Source organism: Excalfactoria chinensis, chromosome Z (assembly GCF_039878825.1).
Source record: "Excalfactoria chinensis isolate bCotChi1 chromosome Z, bCotChi1.hap2, whole genome shotgun sequence".
Lineage (NCBI taxonomy): Eukaryota > Metazoa > Chordata > Aves > Galliformes > Phasianidae > Excalfactoria > Excalfactoria chinensis.
Window position 1 is genome coordinate 16,047,060 of NC_092857.1, and position 25,677 is coordinate 16,072,736.

The 25,677-nt window shown below is 39.5% G+C and overlaps 1 protein-coding gene across 1 annotated transcript in view; it reads right to left on the bottom strand.

Moving 5' to 3' along the window:
• LOC140263935 (chondroitin sulfate proteoglycan 4-like) overlaps window positions 1-24,347 on the bottom strand; it is a 37,898-nt gene extending 13,551 nt beyond the window's left edge. The window contains 8 exon segments of the mRNA XM_072359270.1: window positions 3,357-3,555; window positions 8,777-8,953; window positions 9,772-10,242; window positions 11,084-14,644; window positions 15,245-15,408; window positions 23,792-23,909; window positions 23,911-24,080; window positions 24,083-24,347. Of these exon segments, the coding sequence (XP_072215371.1) occupies window positions 3,357-3,555; window positions 8,777-8,953; window positions 9,772-10,242; window positions 11,084-14,644; window positions 15,245-15,408; window positions 23,792-23,909; window positions 23,911-24,080; window positions 24,083-24,347 (5,125 nt within the window).
• Between the last annotated feature and the right edge of the window lie 1,330 nt (window positions 24,348-25,677).

The window sequence follows — 25,677 nt, forward strand, 5'->3', positions numbered from 1 at the left end:
GAGACCAAGCAGATTAATGAAGAAACAGTTTTCAAAAGTGACTTATTATGGTGTACAGTGCTTCCTAAGACTGGCTTAGAGTTGACAGTGTCTAGATTGGTTAATTAGGTACAAAAAAGAGAATAAAAAATGAAAACAATTGTTCAAAACAGTTACAATTGCTCTCCTACTTATTTTGCCTAATTTTGCTATGTGATTGCTACATGAATATATATCATGAAAGCATGATGTTGCCATCGTTACTTCGGTTAAAGACCAGTGCTCCTTGCCTAGCAATAAATTAACATATCCAAAGAACCAAATGTGTGTTCTAAGATCACAGAATCACAGAATCACAGAATTGTAGGGGTTGGAAGGGACCTCCAGAGATCATCGAGTCCAACCCCCCTGCCAAAGCAGGCTCCCTACAACACGCTGCACAGGTAGGTGTCCAGGCGGGTCTTGAATATCTCCTGAGAAGGAGACTCCACTACCCCCCTTGACAGACTGTTCCAGTGCTCCGTCACCCTCACTGTAAAGAAGTTCTTGCGCACATTCGTGCGGAACTTCCTATGCTGAAGTTTCAGCCCGTTGCCCCTAGTCCTGTCCCCACGCACTACTGAAAACAGACCAGCCTCGCCACTATGGCTCCCACACTTCAGGTATTTATAAACCTGGATCAAGTCCCCTCTCAGCCTTCTTTTCTCAAGGCTAAACAGACCCAGCTCCCTAAGTCTCTCCTCACAGGGGAGATGCTCCAGGCCCTTCACCATCTTTGTGGCCCTCCGCTGGACTCTTTTTAGATTATAGCTAACAGTTCCCTTAGGTAATGCTCCCAAATCTGGCCAGGCACAGAAGCAGCTCAGGAAAACCAGGTTATATTGCTTTTTATTTTAAAAGCTATTATGCTCTGATGTTTTCTTACAATAAAAACACACAAGCATTTGCACATTTTCAAAGGCACTGAGGAACCAACCACTTGTTTCAAGTTAGAAGAAAAAGGCTTACCTAGCTTAACTTGCTTTTTTGGACAATCCAGAGCAACTCTGTGATTGACATAATCTGAAACTTTGACACTGACAGAGTCAAGAACAGAACTAAATCCTGAAGTGTTCTTTAGGTATTATTTTATCACAATTAATTTTTAAAGAGATATCTGATCAGAGTTGATAAAAAGGATATCAGAAAGAGGGTTGTAAGAACTGCATGGAGAAGACACTAAGACTGACAAAAGGTCAGTTCAATTCTTTCTTAAGGAAAAATTAAGGGTGGACTCGATACTACAAAAGCTGTGAAGGGCGCACCCTGGATTGAAATGGAGGCAGAAGAGGGAAGGAATTCTTACACTGAAGGAGGAGTACAGAAAAGGAAATGTTTGATCTGGTTCTGCATTTATAAAACAGACAAAATTTAATGGGTGGATATAAGAACAAAAGGGCAGACTTGCAACACACAGCACAGAATAAGCAGCTTAATTTAATTCACAGGACTGAAGAAAAATGAAGGGAAAGCTTTATGAAGATTGATGTTAGATGCATGGTAGTACTTTATTTGTACTACAAAATACCCTGAGAACAAAGAACTAGTGCTATGTACAGAAGCAAAAGCCCTGTGACAGCTGGAGCAATCAGTCCCACTGCATGGAAGATATGCCTCAGCCAAGAAGACGCTGCTCTTCCTTCTCCCTGGGAAGGTTCACAGTAAGTGGGAAAAGCAGAAGACAGTATGGGGAGAATATGAAATGGAGTACTTGCCAGGAGGAGACAAAGAACCTAGTACATGGCAAAAAACTGAAGATGAAGGACAAAGCAGCAGGAGGTTAAGCAGCATTGTGACAGCAAGAGACGAGAAGGTCCAAGGAAAGGCTGGGAAAGATGAGCATAGCAAGGACATTTCCAGCAACTGTTCAAGATGAAGAAAGAAAATTATTTTCTTCCAAGATTAAGGAATAAAGTCTGAAGAAAGAAAAGAACTGAAACGTCGAGAGTACTTTCTGAAACACTGGAGGTCATGATGTTGCTAGAGCAGCTGCAAGAGCTGAGGCATGATCTGGGCAATTTTACATTTCAAATCTACTGTACACCCCACATTCTTACTCACTAAAAAAAAAAAAAAAAAAAAAAAAAAAAAAAAAAAAAAAAAGGAATTTGCTATTCTTTTTGCTTTTATTAATCAAGATCCACTTCCTAAGGCTACACATGTGCATTTGCCCCTTCTGGAACAGAATGAATTAATTTCCTCACACTCAGACTACCATCTTCCTACCATCATCAGGGTTTTTACATATCAAAGTTTCCCTTGAAACAACTTAAACAGCTGGGCTCACTTTGCTATGTTCTTGACCTTTCACCTCCTCACTAAATTATTTGAGTAGGATACCAACAGCTCAACAACAGCTGCTTGTAAAGCAGCTTCAGCAACATTTATGCACTCTGCAAGATACTGCTCTGAAAGTCAGAGCGCTTTAACCAGCACCAAACCTCATGGAGTCACAGCACAGATCTGACGTGACTGCCAAACAAACAAGCCCTGGAAAGAATTCCAGCTCACTCCAGGGGCTGGTGAGATAATCCTGTATCTCCTCCATCTCCTTCCCCATCACTCAACTGGTTTACCCTTCATAAGCACCTCCTTTCTCCTTTCAGCTGAAGCTATGTGATAACAGAGCTGGAGCAGGAACGCAGCAGCTACTGTCCCACAAAAGCCCCACCCCTTCTTCAGACTGGAACCTCAAAGGGATGTGCACACCCAGAGCTTCTTGGCACTGCTACTTAAGGACCCCGGATGCTGTCCTGACTCCCTGTTTTATTGTCTACACATTCTTTCTGTAGAAGCAGCAAAAAATAAATAACACAATCTCTGTCTCTCGCTACTGGTGAAAAAGAGTACATGGTTATAGCAGAATTTCTTCACAGCCAGGTTCATCTCACCCAGGCAAGCCATAACTTCATTGCCCAGAGCTTCTTAGGAGCGTGACTATACTGTGACAGGTATCCGAGATACTGCTAATCCATGAATCACCCAGCATTGTCAAAGGGTTTTTAGAAGTCTCTCAATGACAACGGTTAAAAAAAAAAAATTTAAAAAAAAAAAAATTGCATATTTCTAAAAGTTGCATGGCAATGTAACCTTTCTGCTAACCATGGGCTCAGTAAGAAGACTGCTACTAGCAGTCTTCCCACAGAACACCATGTTTTCATGATGAGCATTCATTTAAGTGGTTATAAGAACCATTTCCTGTCTAGGTCGTCAAGACCATGTACCAGCACTCTGAGATTTTTGTGACATTACAAAGAGATTCTCATACACTTACAAACACAAATACACTGAATAGGAGCAGTATATTGCTAACAGGTGGTATTTTTGAAACAACATACCATTGTGTACAAATACCAGCTGCCGTTCAATTATATGAGCCTGAGTAAAACTAAGGATGCTCTCGTTTGGAGAAGACTTCAGAGCCAAGTGCCCGTTGCTAGGCGGTGTAATTGAATATATCAGGTCTGATGGTGAGGAGTCCTTATCTTCTGCACAAAGGTCATCAGTAGTTACTTCTGTGACTGAACCCACCCAAACCTAGAAAAAAGAAACATAAAATTAGAAAAATTAAAAAAAAACAAACAAAAATGCCTGCAAATAAACTCAAAGAAAAGGAAAAAAAGAAAAAAAAAGAAAAAGAAAAAGAAAAAAGAAAGGTTTATGCTGTACAGCAGTAGCAGCTATGAGAGATTTTTCTGATCATAGACTGTAATGGTTAATCCTGGCACATGGTTTTCAAGAAACAAGACCATGAAATAACATAAACAAACACACCCTGCATGGGTTTGAATTTTAGAGGGCTGCAGTCTCTATTTGTGAAGCACTACCCAAACTCTTAACAAGAGAGCAACACTGTATTTTGATAACTGAGTCAAGGAGCTCCCTTCCAACACATACATATGAATATTATTGTCATGTAATTCACAGCAGGCACAGCATTCAATATGCTCTACTTTCAACTAGCAGAAAAGAAAAAAAGAACATGGCCTGAGGATAGCACAGCCTCTAATAAATGGAAGACTTGTAGCTGCGCTATTTCATTTTAAAAAACTGCAGTAAAGCCCCTTTTTCAGTGCACCCAACAACCCACAGACTCTCAGAGCAGAGACAGAGAAAGGAAACCATGCCTTCAGCAGCAGCACTTTGTAAGTCATACATACAAACAATAAACAACACATTTGAGAAGATGCTACAAAACCTACTACTTCTTTCTGGAAAATCAGAATGCTTTTTTTTTTTTTTTTTTTTTTTTTTTTTTAAGCTGAAGATCTGCATATTCGGTCAGATACTTCTTGGCTTCCATTCACATCTTGGTAATATTTCTTGATTGAGAATTATAGACTTTATTCTTCATCTTTTCTGTATACAGTCAGAACTACAGACAAAAGTACTAACAAAGAACAATACAAATTTATCTCAACATTAAGTGAAATCTCCAAATATTCAATATATGAATGCCAGTTGCTTCTGAGCACTTTGTATCACAGAATATAAGCTAAAAGCCCCAGCCTTCAAAAGACTTATCTTGAAGTACAAAACACATACTGCAACATTCCTTTCTGCCTGTCCAGGGCCCCAGCACACATAAAAAGGGTCTGGTAGCAGCATTATATCAAGTGCTTTAAGAGAAAATGTGATCCCTGAAAAAAAAGGCATTTTACTTCTGCCAGAAACAAAAATCATCAATCAGATTTCTCCTTAACTATCACTATCATCAGTCTTGAATGTTTTTTTTAATGCCACTGGGATTTTTGTCATGACACCTCAATAACAGAAAGATTGCAGCCTAGGCTCTGTCACAAAATCCATGCCCTAGAAAAAGAGACACAACTGAATGGTATGTGTTTTCTAATTAGAAAAAAAGAGTTTGAAGTTGTGTTACATTTTGTAATGGAAAACTTTCAAATAGGAAATCGCTATTTTCTCAATTGAAATGCATATTTTTTTGCACTAGGATCTAAGTTTGGTAAAAGATATCCCCTATGAACACAAGATGATAACTAAGCAAAGGCTGACTTATTAAGCATCAGTACGTGAGTACACCAGTGCCACTGGTTTCATATCATGACACTAAATTTCCATCAGTGACACTGTTTCAGACTATTCTGCACAGTAAATAAGAAGTGACACATAGAATACACAAAGACATTAGAAAGAACTACGCAAAAAACACTTGGACTAAATGTCTATAAGTTAAATATATATATATATATATCTTAATAAAAAAATCAGCTTGTTTTTCTATCAAAAGGCAGTGTTATTTCTGTTGTTCCTGCACACTGTCACACAGTACTTTTTAAAGTACTGTAAACACCAAGTCCCTGGTGACCTGTAATATGATCCTCAGGGAATGAAAGGAGATACAAAGCTAAACAGGGCTCTAGGGAAGTAGACACTCAAAGCACTTCTAATACTATGCAGGTACAGCTTATTTTCCACATCTGGAATCAAGTCCTCCCGGAAGAACACCATGAAAACTGTATCCAAATTTCCAGGATGTAGCTACACTCAAATTTTGCACTTGCCCAACACATTCCACAAGCATGGTCCAAAAAATGGTCCATGATCCTGCCCATTCTGCTCTGCTTAAAAGCATTCAGCTTATCAGTTCTTCATTGTGTGTTGTGTATTCATGTATAAATTCAAAAATTCTTTAATACTCTGGTAAATAAATGATTTAGGGGGGAAAAAAATAGCATTTCAATTTTGTTAAAGTAAAATTAATTGGCCCTCTTGTGGCAACAGAAGGACATACTCGTTTCAAAGCATCACTACTGATAAACACTCTTAAACATATCAAAAAAAAAGGAAAACAAACATACAACCTGCCAAAATGTTAGGAAATTATGCATTCCAGTACAGTTTCCAAGTATATTAATGTCTTCAGCATTTATTGTTCTAATAAAAAAGTTATAAAGTAAGTGCAAGGATAACTAGCATGCATTACTAAAGCTCTCATTGTAATAAAATTTCCCCATCTCATTCATTATGTTAATTTAGATACTTCAGAAGGTAATAAATTCTCAGTCAGGAGGGGAAAAAAAAAAGAAAACTTCCATTACTTTTGCTTCCTACAGAAAATCACAAAGCAACCCCAAAAATATTTGGTTGTTTATCTTCCTGAAACTCCTCCCACTGTGTTCATAACTTTGATATAAGAAAAAGACGTTGTTTGAATAAGGGATATGTTAGGGATGCTCCAGAAATAAGGGTGCTGAAAGACTCATCCTCTTTTCGTGGAAGTTTTTTGCATTTTGGTACAAGTCCTGTGACAAAGGCCAAAACTAGCTAACATCACTGACCACATCACTCAGCTCTTCACAGAAGCTACCTTTGACAGTAGGTGCTATATGGAAACCTACTTTTTACATTGTTCAATTGTTCTTTCTAGCTCCCTTTATACTGAGATCTTCAAAATTACTGCGATGCTAAACTTCAGTCAATTCAAATGGTCCTACTAGATTTCAGTTCTCACAATACTAGTCCCGGGTCTCATATTTCTGTATATTTTCAACCTTTCAAAATACATAAGGTAAAAGAGCTACTGCCTTTTCAAAAGCAACACACAGTTTATTCTTCAACATTCACCCCTAGCAAGGTCCTTGAGGAACACAGACTGCTTGGCTCAACTGAACATCAGGCCAGCTATCCTCCACAGGATTGCCTAGCTCATCTCAATATTTAGCCAGCTTATGATAAATCCATTTTCTCCTACTTATTTGGAATATGCAAGGTTCATCTGAAGAAGGATCATCTTAGTGTATTCCTCCCAGTATGTAACTTGACTGTCACCACACTTTTTGAGTGTGTATTAGTACCTATTCACGACAAAATCAAAGCTTATTTGTCAGCAACAGTTTAGGCGTAGTGAGCAGAACCACAAGATACAAAGGCAATATCGTGGCAAACTGCCTGCACAGCAAAAAAAAAGATCAACTTTGGCTAGGTTCAGCTGCATCACCATTGTTCTTGGGAAGCCAGGACTTAACAACCATTTTTAGAAAAAAGCCATTTGCTGCACTGCAGTGCACTGTGCTGGCTCAGTTCTCAGAGCAGAATGCAACTTTAAGCGTGTATTGCACATAGACAGCTATCAAACTGGGCACACATCTCTTGTATGCTACTAGACAAACATGACCATGTGCTGTGCTGATATCTGTAGAGTACCTCTGTGTTTAATTGAACTACAGAAAGTTTTGCTCTATTACTTGAATGCTTGTGAAGACACAATGCTTGTTTGTCCTTCTGCTGGCATTATTTGCAAGAGATCACGGACTTGCTGCAACCACTGGGAAGATGCACAGCATTACCACTATTACTGCTCAAAAATCCCCTCTTTTCTCAAGTGAAAAGGCAATATAAAACAACCCATGGCTATGGTCATCTCCACAGTAATTTATTCTCCCTAGGCACCATGAATCAGATACATAAAATTAAATGCATTTTTAGATGCCACCAACTTGTAAAGTACATCACACAGCACAAGGAACAATGTAGCCTCAACTTATGCCAATTATCTACTTTCAAATCTATTTTGAAATGTCTTAACGGCCTCTCAGCAGGTCTAGTCTAACCACAAGTTGTTAGCTAAATCTTACCCATTAAATTCTGTTTCTCAGAGCCATCTGACTTATTTGCCAGGTCCCAGGGAGGAAGCCTTTAAACACTGAGGGTTTTTGCGAACTGCTTCTTGTTACTGTGTGCAACAATAACACAAATAAGTAATAGAAGGAAAGAAAAAAGGAGGAAAGGGCAGACAGGACCAAAGAAGTGAGAAATGGAAAAAAGGAGAGATAGGAAAGATAGGAAAAGATCTGAAAAAGCACTGAAGTGACAGAAGTGACTTTTTTCAAGACTGGAATGTTAAAAAGCCAGCTATTAAGAGGGGGGAGGGGAAAAAAAAATAAATAATGAAGCATCACTTAACAATTTTAACCTTTCCCTTAGGAAGTGACATGGTGGGGGGGGACTGCATTTTTTTATCACAATACCACAGAGTAGTAAATTCAGTGTCTCCAATAACATCTTGGTGACCTCTACCAGCCTAGATTTTCACAGACTGTGCTGTATTATTCTGTTAGGAACTTTAAAATGCCTGAGAACGCCATACAAGGGGGACATTCTGCTTTTGTATCAGAAATACCCAGTATATAGTGATGCACAAGTGAGAACACTGCTCTCTTCTTCTGTCCCGTCCCAGTGTGGAGTCCAGATAGGAACAAGGAGTAGCTTACACCTTAGCACATCTGACTCTTCAGTATATTTAATAGCAAGAAACAAGGCTGCACAAAGGAAACAGTAAGATTTGCAGTCTTATAATCACTACTCTTGGTATTTTTCTAAGCCATGTTTATTAACATCCCTGAAGACACCCTAGCGAAAAACACTACAATACAGCAATGTTACAGGTATGAGCTGTCTACCCCAAAAAGCCTTATGTTAGTCTACAAAGCTTAAATGTGATCTTAAGGTTAAGAGAAAGTTCCAACAACCCTAAATATATTCCTTGTTTTACACTAAGGCAGCAGCAAACATTCTTCATGGCATCCCCTAAACATTCCCCGCTTTATATCCTAAATGCAAGTTATCCATGTACTATAATAACTTCATTAATACAATTTGATTTGAATTCCATGACTGCCATGACATGCCACTGCATTGAACATCCAAACAGATACAAAACTAACACTCTGTTAATGTAAATGTTTTAAATGATATCAGGGTAGAAATCAACATTTTAAAATTATGCCAAACATACCTGAAGAATTCTGTTAACTTTTATAACAGGAGCTTCATCATTTACTGCAGTAACTGTTACAAACACTGTTTGAGGCAAGCTTTGTTTCCGTAATTCTGTGTTATTAACTATAAAGGTAAAATTGTCCATTAGTTCCTCACTGCCATCATGAACATAGTAGATTAATGCTTGTTCCACCTGAAAAATATAACAACCTAAAAAAATAAATATGCTAAAAGAAAATGAACACGATATTACAAAACATGTAAACCTACTCAAATCCTCTGGATTGTCTCAACTTTTTATGACTCCGAAGAATTTATTTATGGTTGTATCTGATCTGTATCTCTACCTTTGTTCTACCCACAACAGCAAATTTTACTGCTCTATACCTCTAGCCAGCTTAAGTTGTCAGTCTTGGCATCCCCCCTTCAGCCCAAAGAGAAAATAGCAGGATTCACTCCCACTGCATTTACCAACATTTCCTGGGAGCTACAAATGGGAAAAAAATGAGTATTAGTAGATGGTGACTTAACATATCATTTTCCTTTCTAGAGCAAACAAATTGAAAATTAGCTTTTCACACATAAATTTACTCTCTATGAGCAAACTTAATCTAAAAAAAAAAAAAAAAAAAAAAAACTTAATAAATAAAAAGAAATTGTTTCCACATCTCTCCTTGTTCAATTTACATACTATTTCACCTGGTCAGCTTACACCCAAGAGTGCAAGGGGCTCATCAGTCACTTGTGACTATAGCACACTGCTTCATTTCACCAGTGGCACCCAGGAAGTGATGTGGTTGACCATAAAAATCAGCCACCCTCCTCTGAACACAAAATGACCAGCAGCAATATCTCTATTACAAGGCCCAAAGCTCAAACTCCTGCATCTCACCACCTTGCACTAAAAATCCTCCCACTCCAGACAAAAGTTAGCATTTAACAACATAAGGAAAGGGTTAATCATAACCGTGGACAAAGAATTAATCATGATAATGAATCTAAAGGCATTACCTGTTTTTTGGTAAATTTGCTCAACTTTATTCCGGGAGCATTAGAATCTTCAAAATACCCATGCTTTGGCTGGTCAACTAAAATAATTTCACAGCTGAGTCCTGTGAAGTGTCTACTAGAAATGTTTAGGTAGTCTTCCACAAGGGCTTTTGAGCTACCTTCAACTACTGTGAAGTTCTTTACTTTCAAGGGAATCATTCTGGGTATAATGTCAACTGAGATTTCTATTCCATTTACTGTTTGTACACCGTTGGTCACATCCAGAGAAAAACAGTCACTTAGTTGGCCAGAAACTGTCTGCACGTACTGAACTTTGCCCTCATCAACATCTTGCTGCGTGAAGGTCAGAACTGGCTTCTGGTCGGCACCAAGATAACTCCCTGCTGATGAAAATTTCCGAATGTATCCATGAGATGGAAGCTGTCTCACTGTGAACACAATCTCAGATGGAGAACTGTTTTCATGGGCAACCTTAAATTGGAAAAACACACCTCATAATTACTTAAACAGAAACATGAGAAATTATTTAATTCTCTTGTTCTGGACTTGTCAGTTTTAACCACGGGTTCATAAACCTAATAAATTGGCTTTCCTTGTCTGGGTACAGGTATGTATGCAGATTTCTAACATACAATAGTTCTTGAAATAGGCATGTGTTAGATGGCATGAGACTGTATTGTAACCCTCAATACTCTCTGTAAATTTTGAAAGAACGCACTCTGGAATTAACTGAGTAAGAGCTGTAGAGACCTGCTTGATCAAGGTCTTACAGTCAACATACCAGTGTGCTGCAGCAGCCCCCTCGTGGTGGTTAAGGCTACAAGCAGACAATAGGGAGTGTAAACTAGTATTAACAAATGAGATAACACTCATGTTTGTGACTTGAAGCTTTTAAAATTTTGGATCAGTATTAACTGAACTAGCCACCAACTTAATGAAAAGAAATCCTTTCTTCCCTGGCAGATTCAACCAGCTTAAATCAGGATGATACATGAAAATAAATACAAAAATCTCTCACAACTAAATCAAATACACAAGCAAAGATATTAACCTTTTCAAGCACAGTACCTAACAGTGTCAAAGACTACAGTCAGTCCTTCTGTTCCTTTAACATAACTGGTTTTCCTTCCTAGCAGTGGAACCCTGTTAGTGTCAGACTCTCTTCAGAATGTGAAAACCAAAAAGAGCTGAAGAAAAATATTTGGTCAAAGAGAGACTGCATATTCTGAATGTCTGTGAAAGCAGAGAAGAAAACTTGCTAGTACCATGAAAAAATGGCCAATACAGTTAACTAACAATACAGTTAACTCACTTGCAGTTTTCCTTTACTGATCTTAACTGGTTTTCCTTCTTCAACTAAGAGACTGTTATTGTTCACAATCCTTGGTGGCCAATGATGACTTTCCAAATAGATATGAACATTCACAGCAGAATCAAGATGGATATTTTTAGCGTAGACTGTAAAGTTAAACATGTCAAAAAGGTTGTTGCTGTTATCATGCCTGTAGGTCACGTACCCCCTTATCAGATCAAGCTGAGTGAAGGAGTCTATCATTAAACCATTTACAGATATTCTTCCATATTTTGGAAAAGTAGTTATCTCAAATGTAAACTCATGATCATTTCTGATATCTTGGTTTGTAATAGCACTTAGGTTAGCTGTTGTAACAATTTCCTCTTTTCCTTTTTGAACCATCAGGCCTGTATTATTTGCCAAGCTAACATAAGGATCAGTGGCATTAACTTCTAGAAGGAAAGATGTGTAGTGTTTGCCATCTGTCACAAAGAGCACAAAACGCCCAAAATCTGCACCATGGTGTATAAACAAGACTTGCTTTTGCTCCAGGTCTGCTTGCTTGAATTGATAGAGTCTGTGAAATGAATCATTTGTTAGCACCAAATCGCCATTGGAAATGCCACGTCTTGTGTATAGCAGTTGCCCATCCTCAAAATCAGAATCAGGATCATGATAGCAAATATCTGCCAAAGTTAATAATCGCTGTCCATTTCTCACAATGTTAAATACTTTATCAACAACACGTATTGGTTTTTCATCATTCTTCAGCTGGACAGAAATGTTGAATTTAATTTCTACTGAGGAAGGTCCTACTTTAGGATCAAATTTTGCCCACTCTCTTGATTCTTCACTGGAAGCTCTGACAAGAAATTCATCAAACACTGTTTCAGAATCATCGTGCACATACATAAGACGCTTATCAGTTATATCTTTATTAGTGAAAGTGGTGAGATTGCCATCACTCTCAAATGAATCTGAAATATTAATGAGTTTCAATTTCCCATGTGTAGGAAACTTTAATACTGTATATTGGAAAGTTTTATTATCCAGTGTTTGCACAAACAATTTTGAGCTTGTTATTAATTCTCCTTCACCTTCAGTAACAGTTAAGCCATTATTAATTATGTTTCTAAAATCTGGTTTGATGTAGATTTCAAAGTCAAAGATATTTGATTCCAGATACTTTGTAGAGATGAGGAATTTAAATGAATCATGGTTGTCTTCATGATATCTGCTTATTAACTCATACGCCACTTTTTGATCAGCAATATCTTTCTGGCTAAAGACTGAATCTTCTTTCAAAGTCTGATCATTAAGCAGTATTTGTCCACTCTCTGGTAAGGATAGCAATCTAAAATGAAGCTCATCTTCAGGTACCTCTTGACCCACAAGCACAGCAAAAAGATTATCTGAATTCAAGTATTTCTTCTTAAATTTTTCAATTTCTAGAGGAGCGTATTTCAATAAACTGTACCTTAGCCATTTCACTTGGACTGGAAACACATACTCTTCACTGATTCTGTTTCCTATGCTAACTTTGAATTTAAATTGGTCAGTAATATTTTCCAGCTGAATTTCTTTAAAAGTGCTACAGTACCTCACACGGCCACGCTGAATGGAGCGTTGAGAGAAAGAGCTGACTTGCTTCCACTCCCCCCTTGAATGCTGCCTTTGGACTTCCCCAAACTGGGGTGCATCTGTGATCTCATAGCGTATCTCCAGTTCTTGAAGGTTGGCATTTGTTTCAACTGTCAGATGCCTGGGTGAGATTAGAGCTGTAGCACCCTGGACAAGTTTTATTCCTGTGTTGCTAACAACTTTATAATCCAAAGGAATTGCCATGACACGTAACACAACTGTGTTGCTCACTTTCTTACCATCGTTTGCTCTCAGAACAATCCTCGAGTTCCTGACACCTGTGTGGACAAAGAAAACAACACCTTTTTGTAAGTCCTCATTAGAAAAAGTAGTAATAGCCTTTCCAGGATACTTTGAATTTTCTAAATATCCTGCATTTGCATTAAGATTTCCAAGCACTGAAAGACTGAGGTCCAGAGGATCTGTATCATTATCTAATACTTTTATCAAGTCACTAGTCAAACGTTTCTTTGAGTTTTCTATCAAAAGCAGCAAGTTTCCCTCAGCAAGTGTGATCTCAGGAGCATCATTTACTGGAGTGATGATAATGGTAAACATATACTCCTCATTTCTTTGCAAATACGGAGGCACAATCTTCCTACTGTTTGCAGAAATGGTGAAATTAAAATAATCATAAGTGTCTTCAGAGCCACCATGGATGTACAGAATCTTCCCTTGCCACACATCGTGCAAAGTAAACATATTTACCTCCTGCACTGGTTCAATATCTAGTCTCAAGTTACCATGTGACGGTGGTTCCTTTATTTCAAAAAGAACTTGTGATAGATTAATCCCTAATTTCTGAAAGTCTAAATTGACTTGAATGTGCTTAGATTCAAGTGAGGCTTGTCCACCTTCTTGAACAATCAGGCTGCTCAGAACTAATAGGTGGTTTTTATCTTCCTGTCCCAGAGAGACAGAGTTTTCAGGGAAAATGGCAAGCGTTGGGGCTGCTTTTACAGTGGGATATTCTACAGCCATCTCCAAAGAAAGATTTGTATTAAAAGCATTTTCTGTTTCACATCCAGCTGAAATATCCTTTGTTATTTGAACATTCTTCAGTGATTTCTTTTCTGAATTGACTTTTATGTCTCTTAAGCAACCTTTGAAGGACCTTCCTCTGGCATACTTCCCAAACACAGAGGTTAGCTCTAACTTAATCACTTCCAGTCGCTTACTATCATCTACACCACCTACATAGAGAGACCCCTTCAGAAGCGGCAGCTTGTTTTGAGGAGGGAATGGTTTTTCCACACTTTCTTTATCCAAAGTCAGTTGTAAATATTCGGTGGTAAATTTCAGCTTAATATAATGCCAATGACTGTCATTGACTGACCTAAGAGAAGAAAGGTGGGTTATACTTTTATGCTTTCCAATATAGGCTTTAATCAATCCATCTTCCATTTCCATTGCAATGAAATCTCCTTCTTGTCCAGGATGATAAAGCAGCAAGCCACGTGCAGCTGATGTTTGCAATGCAAACTCCAAGATTCCCTCACCATCAACATTCCATAATGGGAAAGAAACATAGGATCTGGAACTAAAAAAACTGATGGGCTCATCTTCACCTGCAAAGAATTCATCACTGCATCCCACTGAAACTTCATGGACATTTTTAAAGCCAGTAGATCTCAGCGGCATCAGAATGTCTAGCTGATTAAATAACACATCATCAATACATCCTCGAAAGGTGGGCAGTCCTCCAACAAGGTAAGGAACATCAAGTTCAGTAGTACCACCTAGGTAGAATCCATGATCAATATTTAATTCATAGAGAAATCCAGGCATTTTTGCAGTAGTCCTATCTTTTTTATCAATTAGCAATGTGACGTTATCATGTTCATGATGCAGTTCAACCAAGTGCCAAGCTAAATCATTCAGATGAGATCTCTGCCTAGAACGCAGTACTCGTTCTCCCATGCCAAAGTTAATTCTCAACTGCAAGAAAAAATAAAAATAAATCAAAATCCAAAGTAATGTTTTTTACAATCATATATTCGTAGAGACTTGCTATGTTAATTTTCATTACTTTTCATATTAAGAATATCATTCATGAAATATAGTAATAATAAAAAAAAGAAGTCTCATTAAATTTTGTTTTGACATCATAAATTTGACTTGTCAAATTGAAGAAATGGACTGCTCTTTAGTTTTGCTAGAACCAACACCTGAGAACCCAGGTGGCAACACTGTTTGAAGAACGTGCCTTGCAGAAAAGTTTCTATTTGGATCCCAGCATTTTCTAAGATGTTAATATCATTAAATCTGAAATTTTACCTCATCAAATCTCATGCCTTGAACACAGTGATTTTGATCTTACAGTTTTCTAGAGATCTAGGAGGCTTCTAATAACTAGCTTCTTATTAACTATCATTGTAAGAAAGATATAATTTAATTGAAAATTTAAAAAAAAAATGTTATCTGACATTCCATTTTTTTTTAAACATGAACTTTGAGAATTGTTATTGACAACAGCTTAAAGAAAAACTCAACAGCAGAGGCTACATGTATCTTTCTTGCTGTAGTTACAAACGATACCTGCAGATTTCCTGACTGTAACTCCATCAAACAATAATTTCTCTTCCCAGCTGCAAGAAAGAGCAATCCATGTGGCTTGCTTGTTAGAAACCGTAACTGTAAGGTTGTCTGGCAGGATGCTTCTGCCATCTTCAATGCCACAAAACTATCACCATAAAATGACACTAGAAGAAAAGAAAACAAGCATAAAATTTAGTTACACACACAAAAAAATCTCTTTCTCTCATCTGTATCTAACCATATATTAAAAAAAAAAAACAAAAACAAAAACAAAAAACAACCCAAAACATATATAAATAATTATATGGGGGGTGGGGGGATAAGTGAGTGAACATCTTATGCTTAGCTGCCCATTGGCTAAATTACAATATGAGTAGAAATAGATCTTAGATATTGAATTCATCCTGTAACTGGATAAAAGCTCAATGAATGACCACATCGGTTTGGACAAGAAATGAACAAAGCCCAGCAGTATATCTCCAGCAGTGACCAAAGGACATCATAAGAACAGCACAAGTATATTTAACAACTTCCTTTAAATACACTCATAGTTTACAATTCTTTTTCATTTCAGTCTTTTCAGGAGCTTGTCATAGTTGGTCTGTTTTTGAACTGCCCAATTATTTCTCTATGAATTACTTAACTAGTTTCTCCTTGGGTACATGTAAGCATATTCATCTATAATAAGTTCTGCTACTTCTCTGCCAGAGACATCCTCTGTCATCTCAGGTAAAAAGACCTGCAGGTCTCCTGGCACCCTGCAGAAAAATATTCCTTCACATTTTCTTGTCTCTTACTTTTCCAGGCTCAAGAGTCCTATCTATTCTACTGGTTCCTGTATGCAGCCATCAACCAACCCTGCAGCCCTGTAGCCCAGTCACTCAGTTTTGTATAGATGTCCTTCAGATCTTCACTCTTCTCAATCCTTCAGAAGGGAGAACAACTGTCACAACAAACTTCCTCATTTGACTGCTCTCTGCCTTTACCACCTTCTCTATCACAACAATGAACAGCACAAATTGCAAGACAAACTCCTGTAGAACCCTTCTGCTAACAATCTCTCTCTTTCCTCATAAAAATAAAAAGGGATTTCAGCTCAAGAATCCTCCTAGTTAGTCGTAAACATCATATTGTTTAGCTTCTCTGCCACTGTCATGCTCTTTCTGAGTGCTTTTTATATTTTTATACTGATCACTTAACCAAACGGATATGCAGATCCTCTACAGGATTTTTGTTTTTGAGATATATATATATATATATATATACATATATACATATATATACATACATATATACATATATATATACACATATAGATATATATATACACATATATGTGTGTGTGTATACATATATATATATACAAAAGTGTATATATATATACAAAAGATTTAGTAATAACTTTGATTCCTCCAGATAGCTGACCCTTGACCTGATTTTTTCAGGCTTGCCTATTTACACATTAGATCTGTGAAAGCCAGTGGCGCAGTGGTTTAAGCTGCTGCCTGCGGCACTGGAGGGCCCGGGTTCGAATCCCCCCCCTGTGGCGCAGGGGTAGAAGTGCTGCTTTGCTACACAGGGGGCTCGAAACCCGGGAGTTGGACTCGATGATCTCTAAGGTCCCTTCCAACTCGCATGAAACTATGAAACTATGAAAAGCCTATGATATCTTCAGCAGCCCTGGGACACTATCACTTAAAGATGCCAGTAGTTGAATATTTAGTTTGCATCTTTCAGCTTCATCTTAGACAACTTTCTTATTTTAACAGTTCTTTTTAAATTTAAGCATAACCGCAGAGATCTTTTTTGCTTTGTTTGTTTCCACATTAGCTGCCCTCCTGCTGAATTTGACAACACTTCAGTGACTCTTAGCAAAAAATGCAGCTTCAACACAGATTCCAGACTCAGTTCTGCAAGTTTCAGACCATCAAATCAGAGGCCTTGTTAACTAGCTGTTCAATGAAAGAATTTCTAACATTAATATACTAAAATTTTGCTGTAGTAAACATGAAGATTTTAGGTGGCTTTCCTAAGAAAAAAGATAGCTGCAAACCCCAGAGCCAAAAGCAAAGTAATAGTATATTATATTAAGTACCCACAGAAACAGAGGAGGGATTTTTAGGTTACTGAGGTACACACATTTCTTACAAAGGAAGAGTCACTACTGTGTGTAGGAAAACAAGTTTTAATTGCTACTGTGCTGTTCTGGGACCTGTGTCTGGGTTTCCACATTCTTCTTGGCTGCAGTCTTCCTTTTACGTGTGCAGGGCACCTCTGTCTGGGTCTCCACATTTTTCCTGGCAGTAGCCTTCTGCCAGGCTGCTCTGTTGCCTCGGGAATCCCTGGATGAGGTAACCAATCAAAACCCCCATGCACACTGTGATCAGCCGCTTCTGCTCAGGCTGGGGTAGCTCAGAAGCAGCAAACCTTGGTGATTATGCATTCTCAGGAATGCATAAGGAAGAACTGATATTAGAATCACAATTCCATACACTGTAATTAACTGGAAGTAGTTTGATGAAAACATCATATCTGATCAACTCCTTTTAGTCGCCAGTGTTGACAAGAAACGGACAAAGCCATGCATATCTCAACCATTGCCCTCCTGGGATTTCTTCCACACTCTTCTCCCAAAGCAATTGGTCAGAGAAAGCTTAGACTTGAACCTGTAACTCAGTAAGGTTTTTATATTAATTCCATTCATAATAGATTCTATAGAAGGGGTAAAATAAAAACCACTTTTCACTGTTTCTGAACCTGCTACTTTGTCATCTACTTTTGTCACATGCTACAAGGTAACAAGGAGGTCCAAAACAGAGAAAGTGTCCTGGCTTGCATCCCTCCCATGACACTGCAACTGTACAACAACCCTTCAAGAACATGAAATTATGTATCTTTCTCTGTGAGAAACAGAAAGCCAAAACAGAAGGGTAATGCATCTGTCCCTACAGTAGACTCAAGACAAAGCACAATAGGCACATGCACTGTGCGCCTGGTCAGGTATTGCCTTCAGTAGATCTCCAAGTTGTTGTGATGAACAAGCTTCTCCCTATCTCGTTGAGACTACAGCTTGAAAAAAGACTCATTCCCTGCAGCTCATTCACAGAAAGGTAAATGGAACAGAAATGGGTCAGCAGAGATGGCTCAGATAAATACTGATCTTTCAGAATCACAGTCTGCTGATAAATTCAAATAACTTTCTGTCTCTTTTCTCTTTCAGTGACTTTTCCATATTAAAGGGAGACTATGAAGCACATTCCACAGGAGCTCAGATAGGGGCTGCTGAGACAATGAAGTAGTGTAACTGCATCCTCCCTGCCTACAACCCTTCATTCTAAAAGCAAACGAACAATTCTCTGTACCAACATACTTCTGAACTAGCACATATTCCAGGGTGCTTCTGTGAGAGACAGAGGGGTTGTGGAATCTCAAGATGAAGACAGGTTTCCACAGGGTATTTATAATTTCAGGATTCATGAAAGTAAAGCTAGTAGCCCCATTAGCCCCATCAGTGCCCCCCAATGATGCAAATGTGGTAAACAATGAGAGACCCCTTTAGATCCTTAGTGCTTCAGTTGTAACTAAGATGAAATAGCTGCAACAACTCAGGGAATTAGCAAAGGAGAGCAACAGTGTGGACAGCTGCAGCATGCATGAAACAGAGTGCAGCGGTGCACAAGTTTAAGTCTTACAGCTTTTTTTTTTTCCTTTCTCCTGGTATGGAATTGCAAGTCTTAACAACAAGAGGTGATAAATCCCTAATAAACTAGAAGCAGGCTAAACTGTTAGTTATAGAGAACTCTTCTCATAAGCTACAAGAAAAGCAGCAAGCAACTTCAGATGTAAACATAATAGGTAGATTCTCCCTTGGGACAGGATCTGAGTGATGGAAGCAAGTGTTCACAGTCCATTAATACCAAATATAAATAAATTGTCATGATATTAATAACTTGTAAAAGCCTTGTTCATTTTTTTTTTGCACAACACAAGTGGAGGCATTAAGAAGTCCTGAGGAATCCAGAGAAACTACACGTACCTCACACAAGAAGCTTTTTACAGCTGTTCACCATGGGGGAAAAAAATAAATAAATAAAGGCAGAATGAGGGATTAAAGACTATTTCTGCAACTATTGCACATGCTCTGCGCTATAAATATGCCTAAGGCTGAACCAGAAACAAGCCACTTCTCTAGATGCCTTGAGATAACAGAGCTTTTCATCCAGGTCCAAGACTGTACAAAAAGAGAAATCAGTCTTCTCTGAAGTGAATTATTTAACACCCACAAATACAAACTCTACTTCCACACATTCATTTATTTATTTAGCTTTACCATATTTTCCTTGAAGCTGGAACCATTCACTAGAACTGAGCCAAACGGATTCCTTCTTATGCTGCAGTTCTCTGTTCCAAATTCACTACCCAGCTGTTTCATTTCAATCTGAGGCTGCCACGTATGCATTTGAAACCACTGTGACTACAGGAGAATCCCAATATTGAAGTACATAAAAATAATTCAGAGAAAGAGATACAGGCCTCTATCAGAATTTTAGTTATTTGAAAGTGAGTCATTTAAGCAAAATCCCCTGAAGTAAACATCTGAGAGGTGGGAGATAGATGCTGTGAAAATATGATGAAATGAAATGTTTGTTATATGAAAGCGCCCTAACTGAAAAGCAATTCCTTTGGGTAGAATATTGCTGAATGACCAATATGTTTTTCTGAACTTTTGGAAAGGTTGTTAACAATACTCTATAGTATACCAGTGATTAAAACCACTATTTTTTAAGACATAATACAAATAGTAAAAGCCCTGGTCCTGGTGAGGCCATATCTGGAGTATCATGCACAGTTCTGGGCTCCTCGGTTCAAGGAAGACAGGGAACTTCTAGAGAGAGTCCAGTGCGAGGCCATAAAGACGATGAGCATCTTCCTTATAGGGAAAGACTGAGCAAACTGCGTCTGTTCAGCTTAGAGAAAAGAAGACACAGAGGGGAGCTGATCACTGTCTATAAATACCTAAGGTGAAGGAGGCAAAGAGAAGAGGCCAGACTCTTTTCAGTGATGCCCTGTGATAGGCCAAGGGGGAAGGGTCACAAACTGAAGCATAGGAAGTTCTGCACAAATGTAAGAACTTCTTCACAGCAAGGGTGACGGAGCACTGGAACAGGCTGCCCAGGGGGTCTGTGGAGTCTCCTTCTCTGGAGATATTCAAGACCTGCCTGGACGCCTACCTGTGCGACCTGGTGTAGGGAGCCTGCTTTGGCAGGGGGTTGGGCTTGATGATCTCTGGAGGTTCCTTCCAGTCCCTACAGTTCTCTGATTCTGTGAAAATAAGGGGCAATGGAATACGAACTGAAACATAAGAAATTACATATGAATATGTGGAAAAATGTCTTTACTCTGAGGGTGACAGAGCATTAGAACAACTGTTCAGAGAGGTTGTGGAGCCTTCTTTTCTTATTCAAAACCCAACTGGACACTTTCCTGTGCAACTCACTGTAGTGAACCTGCTCAAGCAGGGTGCTGGACTGGATGATCTCCAGTGGTCCCTTCCAACCCCTATGATTCTGTGATTCTGTGAAACTGCCATCATAATAAGACATAGGTTTCATGGAGTTGTCATGAGCAACACATTCAAGAAATAAAAACTATCAGCTCAAGTTATTCAAAATTCATTCAAACTAGAATTTGGAAAAAATAAAAATAAAAAATTAAAAAATTGGTGGCAATTATTTTCTTAAAGTCATCTCATATTTGCTTTTTCGTTCTGATGCGCAGTGAAGAAGCATCAGTTTGGTAGCTGATTTTTCTGACATTTTTGACTGAAACCTGGCTTCATGTTACAAAAACTTTCTTTTTTGGTCTAGACTGAACAGACTTAAAAATACTAACCAGACAGCCATGGGCTTGATGAAATGAGCAGGTATAACTTTGTGCTGATAACAGCCCTGTCTCTGCAGTTAATCTCAGTGCCTCCCCCTCTAGCAGGGAGATGAAAAGAGCAATTACCAATAATAATCTGGAGGGGAAAAACAAACAAACAAACAAAAAAAACAGCAGAACATACATCTTCACAATTAAAAATGCATTTGTCTTCATTTTATCTTGTAGCTGGATGGAACTATATATAAAATACTGTATTTTTAAGTCAGTTCTAGCTGCATTATAGATAAGAATTAACTGGTGATACTGATAAACACATCAGAATCACTGAATATCAAAGCATACAAAGATTTGTTTGCGTACAAATCTTTGCTGGGAAGCTGGTTAAAATTTTTGTTCTAAAAGAACAGTGAGGACCTAAACTGCAGTCTCTCAGAATTCAGGTGCATTTCTTCCAAATATCCCTGATGACTAAATTCCGTAGAGATACATTTCCCTTCTTTTTCTCTTTAGCAAGGTTTCCTAAATACACAGGTGGTACTATGTCTAAGAAATACAAACACATTCCACTATTAAAATGTTTATCTTCTGCTCCATTTGAATAGTATGCAAAGATCACACACTACAGAAGCAGTAGGGAAGTCTGGGGGTGATCAAAACTGCATCTTATGTAAGAATTCACAGGAGAAAAAGAAAATATCAAACTGCATTTTGGAAGATACACCTTCTCAAGAACTGAAAGTAGAAGACATTCTGACTACTAGGAATGTCACAGTACACTGACGTAGTGTTGGAAATGCCTCTTCCCAGATCACAAGGTCTGAGCTGAAATGACACTCCTCACTGCACTCCCCTGATACTTCACAGAACAGGAGTTTGATTAGATAAATTTTGATACAAGGACAACAGGAGATACAATGGATCAAAATGACAGGGAGTAAACAGAACCAAAACTTTACTTACATTTTTAATTCTTATATAATCCAGTAGCAGATGCCATCAACAGCACATACGAAGCACAGGAAGAATGGACACATTAAACAACTGTCAGATTTGCTAGGAATGCCATTTACAGGTAATACAGCCCTCATTTGGAAGCGAATTCTCAATACTGGTTCACACTTTCTCACTGCTGGATTTACAGTAAGATTATGCGGGCAGTCAAAAGCTAAGAGTCCATAAACCTCTAGCAGATCACAACGCACACAGTGATACACACCCTAGTGCTACATCCACATATGCTTTACACACCAGATTTCCAGATAATGATAGTCCTATGGTTAAAGCGCTGAATATCAAATGAACATAGGTGATGTTATGTTCTGGTTCCATCATAGAAACATAGCAAAGAGTTGAGCAAACTACTTAACATCTAATTTCAGTTCACCACCTAAAAGAAGTTGTTAGTGCTTTTTTTCTTTTCTTTTTTTTTTTTTCCTTTTTTTTTTTTTTGTTTGTTTGTTTCAGACTTCTGCAGGTTTTCCACTCCAGTCTAAGATGTATAGGACCAGGTTCTGTCTCTTGTGGCTATAAACAGCAGCTGGAGTAGGAGACAAGTGCTGGATTTTAACATGCTGGCCAGGTACAGATGCCAAACCAGTATTCCACATTGCTGCACCTAGATTAGCACAAGCAGCATGCTGCCTTTGTGACCCTACAGTGCAATCTGGAAATGCCACCTCCAGCCATGGCTGTGTCTTGCAAGGCCTGGAATGCAGGACACTACCGTAGCAGCAGCCATGAAGTGGTCTGTCAACTTCACAGAACACTGTCTGCAAAGCTGTATTAGCTGACCTCACATTACTGCCAGCAAAGTGAACGACAAAACTGTTCGATCATGTCACTTCTGACAATGCTACATCACTACAGAAATTCCAGTGACAACCAGATCTTCCAGGTACACATGACAGTGAGGAGACGTTTCAATCAATATTACCCCTACCATGTGTGCAGACCTTTTGACCGGAAAAGCTCATATCATGTGGGATTACAAAGCAGGCTAAAAAAGACTCTTCAATGCTTGCTAGTCCATTATTAAGCACAAATATTTAAGTAAAAAACATGATGACCAGTCCTCAACACTGTACCTACAGTTCATGTGAAGATACAAACTTCAAATGTAAGCTTCTGGCGGTGCAGGTGTCAGCTCTAGCAGTGTAACACGCCCAGCAGCAGCAGGGCAGCAGCCCCTGGCAGGTTTGGAAGCCAGACGTCAGCCATAAGCTCAGTGGGCTGCCAAAACCAGGCACCCGACGCCGCTGACCACGGGGGCTGCTCGTTGGCATGTAAACCAAAACGGGAAGGGATCACAGGGCGTACTCTTGCACGTGCCTTGGGGCTTTGCTCATGCCGTATAATTACAGTCACACTCACAACTATTTAAAAAAAAAAAAATAAAAAAAATCCCAAAGATTTTTTCCTGTTCTTGCTCCAGGCCTCACAGACCGGCGCTGGTTGCACACGCACGGTTCAGCCGCAACTCCGAGTTTACATCCCCCTCCCCGAACCCGGCGGAGCACCCCCGCCAGGGCTGCCCTCTCCCGCTCGCAGACGAAGCCCAGCACCTCGGCCCCGTCCTTCTCGCTCCCCTCTACCCCCCTCGGGACGGCAGTCAATCAGGGCCCTCCCGTCGCCCCGCGGCGCCCGCCATGGCGGCAGCCCTACCTGCGAGAGCCGCCCGGCTGGCGGCCAGCAGCAGCGCCAGCACTGCCAGTAGCGGGGCACGGAGCCCGCCCACCATGCCGCCGCCGAAGAGGGCAGAACGGGACGAGGCCATGGGGAGCAGGGGGGCCCGCGGCAGAGCTCCCCTCCCTCCCCTCAGCGACCGCCGCTTCCCCCCGGCCCGCCTCCCTCTTCTGCGGCACCGTGAGGGGGGCGGCTCCGCGCCACCACAGCGCGGCCCGGCCCTCTCTGTGTCGGGGGCCGGGGCCAGAGCTGCCTCTTCGCGGCTCTCACCGGGCCGCACCCCGCGTCTTCCGAAATTGGCCACGTTTCGGCGCGAGAGGTAGTTTTTTATTTCGGTAGTTTTCTTCCCCAGCTCATGCATGGGACACAACGCAAGGCTTCCCGTCCTTCGTGCTGCCCCGGCTGAGCACGGACAGGGGCACCGCGCAGGTTTTACAGCATGCGGTATCACCGCCTCACTCCAGCTGGAAGCAGCCACAGGTGGTCTGCGCTCCCGAACGCGATGTTGTCCGTAGACACAGAATGACAGAATCATTAAAGCTGGAGAAGACCTCTAAAGTCAAGTTGACCCGTCACCACCATACCAACTGACCGTGCCCCTCAAAGTTACATCTGGACGTTCCCTGAACATCTCCAGGGACCGTGACTCCTCCACTTCCCTGGGCAGCTCACTCCAATGTATTACCACTCTTTCTGAAAAGAGATTTTTCCTAATATCCAGCCTGAACCACCGGTCATACAGCTTCAGACCATTATCTCTAGTCCCACCATAAGTCATCTGGGTGAAGAGGCCAACCCCCACCTTGCCACGACTTCGTTTCAGGTTGTTGTAGAAAGCAATATGATTTCCCCTGAGCCTCTTCTGGGCTGAACAATCCCAGTACTCCTAGCTGCTCCTCGTAAGACTTGTGCTCCATCCCCTCATCAGCTTTGTTGCCCAGTAGGATTCTGAAATGGACATATAACAGAAAGTAAGCAGTACATCACATTGCCTTTAACCTCTCTTTAAAGAACAGAAGGAAGTTTCAGTACTCTACATATGTTTTACCAGTGACTTTTTAAATATCATTACCATTTATAGTTGTAAAATAAAATGTCTTTTTTTCTATTGCTTTCTTGATTTATTTTTTAACCAAATACCATCTGTATGTACAGAGATAATACTTGCATAAAAGAGTACTATGCATGAAGATTCACATCTTCATATTTATAGTATAAATGTGTAGCAGATAGAGGAAATATTAGGAGCGCACAGTGAGGTGATGTATAACCTGTATAGAACCTAAACTAAACAAAGGGAGTTCTGCATTTTTGCCTTATCAGTGGAGCCCTGTACGTGAAAGCACAAAGTTTCTGTTTAATTATATATATATATATATATATATATACACATTAAGAGCATACTTGAACTGCTCATGCATGAGCCACTCATCACAGTTCAAATATGCAGACATACCCTCAGTCACATACATTATCCAAGATTATCCTTGCAGTCATAAAATTTTCTCTGATATAATCAGCTGGCAGGCACTTCTTAATGTGTCTCAACAGGTCAGTTGTTTTTTTTAACTTGTTACTCCCCTTACATATAGAACTGGAATTCTAGAGAGAAAAACTTAACACTAAAAAAGCAGAATAAGTAACCTAGATAATATTTGATAGCTGCAGAAATAAGAAAAAATGTGATGGAATGAAAATCTTTTCTGTGTCAGCCGTCTGGTTCTTCTCTCCTTTTGAGGTTTGTAGCCATGGTTTAGTCTAGATTTTTCTTGGCAACTTTTGGCAAGCTTTGCTGTCTTCAGACTTTTGAAATAATGTACAGAGTGTGTGAGAGCCAAGTCTAGTGCTGAATCACAGGGGGTGAT